At 48.8% G+C, this 9547-nt stretch overlaps 1 protein-coding gene and 1 non-coding gene across 2 annotated transcripts; one reads left to right on the top strand and one right to left on the bottom strand.

Annotated features, from left to right (window-relative positions):
- The first annotated feature begins 2099 nt into the window (after positions 1–2099).
- Positions 2100–9543, top strand: NODAL (nodal growth differentiation factor). The gene is made up of 2 exons (XM_038743399.1): positions 2100–2837; positions 9391–9543. Exons 1-2 carry the CDS (start codon positions 2100–2102, stop codon positions 9541–9543), a joined length of 891 nt encoding a protein of 296 aa, XP_038599327.1.
- TRNAL-UAG lies at positions 4409–4490 on the bottom strand. The gene has a single exon. It is a non-coding gene; the product is annotated as a tRNA-Leu (tRNA).
- Positions 9544–9547: the final 4 nt, after the last annotated feature.

Below are 9547 nucleotides of genomic sequence, written 5' to 3'. Positions count from 1 at the left end.
ACCTCCTCCAGGAGGCCTTCCCAGACTGAGCCCCCACCCTTTTCCTCTGCTCCAAGCGCTTAGCACAGGGCTCTGCACACTGTAAGTGCTCCAGAAATATGATTGATTAAGTGACTTGCCCAAAGTCACGCAGCAGGCAACTGGGGGAAGGAGGAATTAGAACCCAGGTCCTAGGCCCAGACTTTTTCCAACAGGCCACGCTGTGACCTCTGGCCCTAGTAGTTAATAATAATAATAATAATGATGGTATTTATTAATCACTTACTATATGCAAAGCACTGGGGAGGTTACAAGGTGATCAGGTTGTCCCACGGGGGGCTCACAGTCTACATTTTACAGATGAGGTAACTGAGGCCCAGAGAAGTGAAGTGACTTGCCCAAAGTCACACAGCTGACAATTGGCGGAGCTGGGATTTGAACCCCTGAACTCTGACTCCAAAGCCCGGGCTCTTTCCACTGAGCCACGATCAAGCTGTTGAGTGCCAGTACCCCTATGGCCAACACTGGCTTTTTGGGGTTACAGACTGGAGCTTGGGGAGGAGCTTAGAAGAATCAATTCTCAGATGTGGTGGGGATAGTGGAAGTATTATTCCTCCTCCTCCTCCTCCTCCTCCTCCTCCTCCTCCTCCTCCCTCACCTCCTCCTCCTCCTCCTCCTCCTCCCTTCTTCTTCTTCTTCTTCTTCTTCTTCTTCTTTCTTCTTCCCCCTCCTCACCCCTTCAAGAGATGCCAACAGCCACCAGAGGAATTGCAACTGAGTCACTGCACTGTCCTGCAGCTCTGTCCCACCACCCTGGTCAGAAGGGTCCTGCCCTGGACCTTTCCAGTGGTTGGATGTGAATCAATCAATCGTATTTATTGAGCACTTACTGTGTGCAGAGCACTGTACTAAGCGCTTGGGAAGTACAAGTCGGCAACATACAGAGACAGTCCCTACCCAACAGTGGGCTCACAGTCTAATGGCCCGACTCCACCATCTTGAAGGATGCAACGGGGACCCGTGTTTGCGAGGTTGTCCAAGATGAGGCAGACATTGCTTTCTTGACTCTCCCCCTACCTGCATGTTTGTTGTCTTTCTAATAATAATAAAAATAATGATGGTATTTCTCAAGTGCTTATTACATACAAAGCACTGTTCTAAAGTCTGGGGAGGTTACCAGGTGATCAGGGTGTCCCACGGAGGGCTCACAGTCTTCATCCCCATTTTACAGATGAAGGAACTGGGGCACAGAGAAGTTCATTCATTCATTCATTCATTCAATTGTATTTATCGAGCACTTACTAAGTGCAGAGCACTGTACTAAGTGCTTGGGAAGTCCAAGTTGGCAACATATAGAGACGGTCCCTACCCAACAGTGGGCTCACAGTCTAGAAGGGGGAGACAGACAACAAAGCAAAACATATTATCAAAATAAAATAAATAGAATAAATATGTACAAATAAAATAGAGTAATAAATATGTGCAAACATATAGGTTCCCTCATCTGTAAAATGGGTATTAAGACTGTGAGCCCCCCGTGGGACAACCTGATCACCTTGTATCCACCCCAGCGCTTAGAACAGTGGTTTGCACTTAGTAAGCGCTTAACAAATGCCATTATTATTATTATTATTATTATTATTATTATTATTATTATTATTATTATTCCCAACTCCGGCGGCTCCAGCTCCCCCCGTGGGCCACACCGAAAACCCGGAAAAAGTTGTGACTTGCACAAAGTCACCCAGCTGACAACTGGCAGAGCCGGGATTTGAACCCACGACCTTGGACTCCAAAGCCCGCGCTCTTTCCACCGAGACACGCCGCTTCTCCTTTGCTTGGCATAGTGGACAAAGCACAGGCCTGAGAGTCAGAAGGTCATGGGTTCTAACGCTGGCTCTGCCACTTGTCTGCTGTGTGACCTTGGGCAAGTCGCGACTTCTTGCCAGAAGTCGCTTCCCTTCTGGGCTTCAGTTACCTCCTCTGTAAAATGGGGATTGAGACCGGGAGCTCCACGTGGGCCGAGGACTGTTGTCCAGCCTGATTTGCTTGTGTCCACCCCAGTGCGTAGTAAGTGCTTAACCAATACCATCATTATTTTTATTATTTTCTGCTTAGGGATGGAACTGGGAGAGCGGAGATGGGCTTTCGCCTTTGATTTCTCTTTCATCAACCAAGCGGAGGAGCTGGAGATGGCGGAGTTGAGGCTGACGTCCCCGGGCCTGACGTCCCCGCTGCTCGCCCTCCTGAGCCAGGAGGCCCCGAAACCACTCCTGGTGGAGATCTTCCACCAGCCCAAACGGGACGGAGAGAGCGGCCCGGACTCCTGCCGGGAGCGTCGCCTGTTGGGCCGGTCCATCCTGGCTCCCTCGCACGTCAGCGTCACCCCCAACGGCACGGTCCTGGAGGTGACCGGGCCCCTCTCCGACTGGTTCGGCCAGTCCGGCCCCCGGGAGGGGACGCCGGCCAGGGGGAAGGAGACGGCTCGGGACTGCGAGCCCCGCCGGCCGGCCGGCCCGGCCTCCGACGTGCTGCTGATGCTGCACTCGAACCCGTCTAAGGAGCAGAGCGGCTTGGGCGGCTCCCCCTTACTGAGGGCAGCGGAGACCTCCCAGAGGGCCCGGGGGGCCAGGCTTCTCCGGGACAAGTTCAAGAGACACCGGCGCCACGAGAAGGAAGAGGCCGTCAGCGGCGCCAGCGGCCGCTGCCGGAGGGTGAACTTCCACGTGGACTTCAGTCAGGTCGGCTGGAGTAAATGGGTCATCTACCCCAAGCAGTACAACGCCTACCGCTGTGAGGGCATCTGTCCCAACCCGCTGGGAGAGGAATTCAAACCCACCAACCACGCTTACATCCAGGTAACCGCCTCCCTCTCTTTGCCCTCCGGCTGCTTAGACCGGGAGCCCGCTGTTGGGTAGGGACCGTCTCTATATGTTGCCATCTTGTACTTCACAAGCGCTTAGTACAGCGCTCTGCACACAGTAAGCGCTCAATAAATACGGTTGATTGATTGATTGGATAATAATAATGGCATTTATTAAGCCCTTACTATGTGCAGAGCGCTGTTCTAAGCGCTGGGGAGGTTACGAGATCTGCGTGACTCAGATCTTGGATGAGTCAGTCGATCGATCAATCAATCGACAGTATGTCTTCAGCGCTTACAAGGCGCCAGGGACTGTAGGAAGTACTGGGTAGATACAAGCTAATCAGGATGGACGCAGCATGTGTCCCACGGGGGGCTCACAGGCTTAATCCCCATTTTACAGATGGGGGAACTGAGGCCCAGAGAAGTGAAGTGACTTGCCCAAAGTCACACAGCGGACAATTGGTGGAGCCGGGATATGAACCCGTGACCTCTGACTCCAAAGAATGTGCTCTTTCCACTGAGCCACACTGCTTCGCCCTCTCCATCCCCCCATCTTACCTCCTTCCCTTCCCCACAGCACCTGTATATATGTATATATGTTTGTACATATTTATTACTCTATTTATTTTACTTGTACATATCTATTCTATTTATTTTATTTTGTTAATGTGTTTGGTTTTGTTCTCTGTCTCCCCCTTCTAGACTGTGAGCCCACTGTTGGGTAGGGACTGTCTCTAGATGTTGCCAACTTGTACTTCCCAAGCGCTTAGTGCAGTGCTCTGCACACAGTAAGCACTCAATAAATACGATTGATTGATTCTCGATGGATGGGTCAGTCGATCGATCAATCAACCGATAGTATGTCTTAAGCACTTACAATATGCCAGGCGGGTAACTACCTCCCTCTCTTTGCCCTCCGACTACTCCGATCTTGGATGAGTCAGTCGATCAATCAATCAGTTGACAGTATGTCTTAGGCGCTTACAATGTGCCAGGGACTGTATGAAGGTATGAAGTACTGGGTAGATACAAGCTTATCAGGATGGACACAGCATGTGTCCCACGTGGGGCTCGCAGTCTTTATCCCCATTTTACAGATGAGGGAACTGAGGCACAGGGATGTCAAGCGACTCATCCAAGGTCACGCAGCAGACAAGAGGAGGAGTCAGGATTAGGACTCCCAAGCCTGAGCTCTTTCCACTAGGCCAGGCTGCTTCCCTATTTATTAAATATTTGCTGTTATGTGCGGGGCATGCATTTATTCATTCAATCGTATTTATTGAGCACTTACTGTGTGCAGAGCACTGGACTAAGCGCTTGGGAAGTACAAGTTGGCAACATATAGAGACGGTCCCGACCCAACAGCGGGCTCACAGTCTAGAAGGGGGAGACAGACAACAAACCAAAACATATTAACAAAATAAAATAAATAGAATAAATATGTACAAATAAAATAGAGTAATAAATCCGTACAAATATATATACATATATACAGGTGCTGTGGGGAGGGGAAGGAGGTAAGGCAGAGGGGATGAGGAGGGGAAGGAGGGGGCAAAGAATATGTGGCAGTGGTGGGATTCGAACCCACACCCCCAGAGAGACTGGAGCCTAAATCCAGCGCCTTAGACCGCTCGGCCATGCTACCTACTTAGACTGTGAGTCCAATGTTGGGCAGGGACTGTGTCTGGCCTGTTATCTTGTAGCTACTAGTGTTTACTGCATAGTAAGCTTTTAACAAGTGCAATTATTGTTCTTATTATTATTATAATCCCGGGTCTTGTTTGGTGGTTCAGTTGGGTCAAGATGAGGTAACTGAGGCACAGAGAAGTGAAGTGGACTTGCCCAAAGTCACAGAGCTGACGATTGGTGGTCGGGACTTGAACCCATGACCTGGCTCATGGGTTCAAATATTTCACCTCAATGCCACGCTAAGGTCTGAACGGGCTCTTAAAAAAGTAAGAAGTGGTCCACATAGCCCAATATCCTGCCTCTAAAAGAGCAGTATGGCCTAGTGGAAAGAGCACACGTCTGGGAGTCAGAGGACCTGGGTTCTAATCCCGGCTCCGCCGCTTATCCGCTGTGGGACCTTGGGCAAGTCCCCTCACTTCCCTGTGCCTCAGTTACCTCACCTGCAAAATGGGGATCAAGACCGTGAGCCCCACGTGGGACAGGGACTGTGTCCAACCCGATTGTCCTGCGTCCACCCCAACTCTTACTACAGCACCTGGCACAGAGTAAGCACTTAAATACCATTGTAAGCGCTTAACAAATGCCATCATTATTATTATTATCTTGCCTCGGTTTCCTGATCTGTAAAATGGGGGTGAAACACCCCGTTCTCCCTCCTGCTTTGTGTGGGGCAGGAAATATATCTGATCTGATTATACCGTACCTACTGTGAGCCCACTGTTGGGTAGGGACTGTCTCTATATGTTGCCAACTTGTACTTCCCAAGCGCTTAGTACAGTGCTCTGCACACAGTAAGCGCTCAATAAATACGATTGATTGATTGATTGCTCTGTATGGAGCTTGACACATAGAAAGTGCTTAACAAGTACCACAATTGCCGTCAGTATCTAGGCTAAAGTGACTGCCCCCAAGATCCTCAGACCTCCCAGACTCAGGTGCGTGGCTCTGTGGAAAGAGTGCGGGCTTGGGAGTCAGAGGTCGTGGGTTCGAATCCCTGCTCCGCCACTTCTCAGCTGTGTGACCGTGGGCAAGTCACTTCACTTCCCTGCGTCGCAGTTCCCTCAGCTGTAAAATGGGGATTAAAACTGTGAGCCCCCACGTGGGACAACCTGATTACCTTGTATGCCCCCGAGCGCTTAGAACAGTGCTTCGTACATAGTAAGCGCTTAAAAAAAGCACTATTATTATTATTATTCTGGGGTAAGAGGCCCCCTAGTGGCTAATCTGACGGCATTGTTTTTAGAGTGGGAGGGAATCAATCAATCAATCGTATTTACTGAGCGCTTACTGTGTGCAGAGCACTGTACTAAGCACTTGGGAAATACAAGTTGGCAACATATAGAGACAGTCCCTACCCAACAGTGGGCTCAGTCTAAAAGGGAACACACCTAGCCTCACGTTTCCTGCCCCCATCGATCAATCAATCAATCAATCAATTGTATTTATTGAATACTTACTGCATGCAGAGCACTGCACTAAATGCTTGGGAGACTGCAAGACATGCTCGCTGCCCACACTGACCTTATAGTCACTTACAATCTACAGTCCCTTTCTAAAATACGTTTTGTGTGGTTGTCTGTCTCCCCCTTCTAGACTGTGAGCCCATAGGGACCGCCTCTATATGTTGCTGACTTGGACTTCCCAAGCGCTTAGTACAGTGCTCTGCACACAGTAAGCGCTCAATAAGTACGATTGAATGAATGAATGAAAAGTGACATGGCGTAGGGGATAGAGCACGGGCCTGGAGTCAGAAGGTCACGGGTGCTAATCCCGGCTCCGCCACTTCTCTGCTATGTGACCCTGGGTAAGTCACTTCACTTCTCTGGGCCTCAGTTACCTCATCTGTCAAATGGGGATTAAGACTGTGAGCCCCACGTGAGACAGGGACTGAGTCCACTCTGATCTGCTTATATCCACCCCAGCTCCTGGCAGTGTCTGGCACATAGTTAAGCACTTAAAAAATATCATCATCATAATAATAATTGTTATTCATTCATTCAATCATATTTATTGAGCGCTTACTGTGTGCAGAGCACTGTACTAAGCACTTGAGAAGTACAAGTCGGCAACACATAGAGACGGTCCCTACCCAACTATGGGCTCACAGTCTAGAAGCGCTCAATAAATACGATTGATTGACTGATTGATAGAAGGGGAGACAGACAACAAAACAAAACGTGTAGACAGGTGAACAGGTTACAGATGAGGTAACTGAGGCCCAGAGAAGTGAAGTGATTTGCCCCAAGTCTTTCATTCATTCAGTCGTATTTATTGAGCACTTACTGTGTGCAGAGCACTGTACTAAGCGCTTGGGAAGTCCAAGTTGGCAACATATAGAGACGGTCCCTACCCAACAGCGGGCTCACAGTCTAGAAGGGGGAGACAGGCAACAAAACTAAACATGGAGACAGGTGAACAGGTTACAGATGAGGTAACTGAGGCCCAGAGAAGCAGCGTGGCTCAGTGGAAAGAGCCCGGGCTTTGGAGTCAGAGGTCAGGGGTTCGAATCCCGGCCCCGCCACATGTCTGCTGTGTGACCTTGGGCAAGTCACTTCACTTCTCCGAGCCTCAGTTACCTCATCTGGAAAATGGGGATTAAGATTGTGAGCCCCCCGTGGGACAACTTGATCACCTTGTATTCATTCATTTCATTCATTCAAGTGTATTTATTGAGTGCTTACTGTGTGCAGAGCACTGTACTAAGCGCTTGGGAAGTACAAGTTGGCAACAGATAGAGACGGTCCCTTTGTATCGCCCCCAGCACTTAGAACAGTGCTTTGCAATAGTAAGCGCTTAACAAATGCCATTATTATTATTATTATTATTATTATTATTATTATTATTATTATTATTGAGTGGCCACTCTGAAGACCCTTAGAGTTGGGTAGCAGGGTCCTAGTGAGAAAATAGGTGGATCTGGGAGCCAAAGGCCCTGGATTCTAATCCCAGCTCAGCCGTTGGTCTGCTATGAGACCTTGGGCAAGTCACTTAACTTTGCCACGGTTTCCTTATCTATGAAAATGGGGATTAAACCTACTCCCTCTAACTTAGACTGTGAGCCTCTTTTGGGGTAGGGACATTATTAATTTATATATCTACCCCAATGACTAGTATAGTTCACCACACATAGTAAGCAATTAACAAGTACTATTATTATTGTCTTCATTGTCATTATTACTATTATAACCATCATCCTGAACATTGCAGACTTAGAGGACTCAGTTAAGAGAAAGAGAAGCTGCATGGCCTAGTGGGCGGAACACAGGTCTGGGAATCAGAGGACCTGGGTTCTAATCCCGGCTCTGCCACTTGTCTGCCGTATTGCCTTGACCAAGTCACTTCCCTTCTCTGGGCCTCAGTTACCTCCTCTGTAAAATGGGGATTAAGACTGTGAGCCCCATGTGGGACAGGGACTCTGTCCAACCTGATCATCTTACCTCCAGCCCCTGTAACAGTACAGTGCCCGGCACGACTGTGAGCCCACTGTTGGGTAGGGACTGTCTCTATATGTTGCCAACTTGTACTTCCCAAGCGCTTAGTACAGCGCTCTGCACACAGTAAGCGCTCAATAAATACAATTGATTGATTACTAGACTGTAAGTTCGTTATGGGTAGGGAACATATGTTTATTGTTGTATTGTACTCACCCAGGCACTCAGTACAGTGCTTTGCACACAGTAAGTGCTCAATAAATATGACTGAATGAATGAACAAACACCAGTATTATTATTATCATCATTATTTATTTTTAAGACGGGGGTGAGGGCACATAGAGCCATCCCTTCACTTTGCTCAGGGAGTTTTTCTGTGCCCTACCCACAAATGCCACGGGCTCCATTCTGAGCCGACCTCCATAGGCCCAGCCGTCCCGGGGAGCACTGGAGAAGCTACAGACGGCCGTGGGTTCTAATCCTGCCTCCCCCATTTGTCTGCCGTATTGCCTTGACCAAGTCACTTCCCTTCTCTGGGCCTCAGTTACCTCATCTGTAAAATGGGGATTAAGACTGATTACGATTGATGACTGTGAGCCCCAGGTGGGACAGGGACTCTGTCCAATCTGATCATCTTACATCCAGCGCCTGTAACAGTACAGTGCCTGTACTCATAGTACACACAGTACAGTGCTTTGCACACCGTAAGTGCTCAATAAATACGACTGAACGAATGAACAAACACCAGCATTATTATTATCATCATTATTTATTTTTAAGAGGGGGGGTGAGGGCACATAGAGCCATCCCTTCACTTTGCTCAAGGAGTTTGCCTGTGCCCTAACCCCAAATAATAATAATAATAATAATAATAATAATAATAATAATAATAATAATGACGGCACAAATGCCACGGGCTCCATTCTGAGCCGACCTGCATAGGCCCAGCCGTCCCGGGGAGCACTGGAGAAGCTACAGACGGCCATGGGTTCTAATCCCGCCTCCCCCACGTCCGCTGTGTGACCTTGGGGTAGTCACTTCACCTCTCCGTGCCTCTGTTCCCTCACCTGTAAAATGGGTAGGGACTGTCTCTATATGTTGCCAATTTGTACTTCCCGAGCGCTTAGTCCAGTGCTCTGCACATAGTAAGCGCTCAATAAATACGATTGATGATGATGATGATGATCTCCTTGTGTTCCCCCAGCGCTTAGAACAGTGTTTTGCACATAGTAAGCGCTTAACAAATACCAACATTATTATTATTATTATTATTATTATTATTATTATTATTATTATTATTATCCTATACAGGTGCTGCTCTTCCTCTTGGCTAATTCCCCTTCCTTTCTCACGGGTTAACGACCCACCCATGCCGCAAGGGCCGTGACTGACCCCTTCTTCCCCGGCCTTCTGTCTCCCCTCTAGAGCATGCTTAAGTACTATCACCCCAACCTGGTCCCCAACACCTGCTGCACCCCCGTGAAGACGAGGCCCATGAGCATGCTGTACCTGGAAGGCGACCAAGTCCTCCTGGGCCACCACGAAGACATGATCGTGGAGGAGTGCGGATGCCAGTGAAGGA

The sequence above is a fragment of the Tachyglossus aculeatus genome, chromosome 3 (assembly GCF_015852505.1).
Source record: "Tachyglossus aculeatus isolate mTacAcu1 chromosome 3, mTacAcu1.pri, whole genome shotgun sequence".
NCBI classification, from domain to species: domain Eukaryota; kingdom Metazoa; phylum Chordata; class Mammalia; order Monotremata; family Tachyglossidae; genus Tachyglossus; species Tachyglossus aculeatus.
Note: the sequence above shows the minus strand (reverse complement) of the source record. Positions and strands in the feature narration are given on the sequence as shown.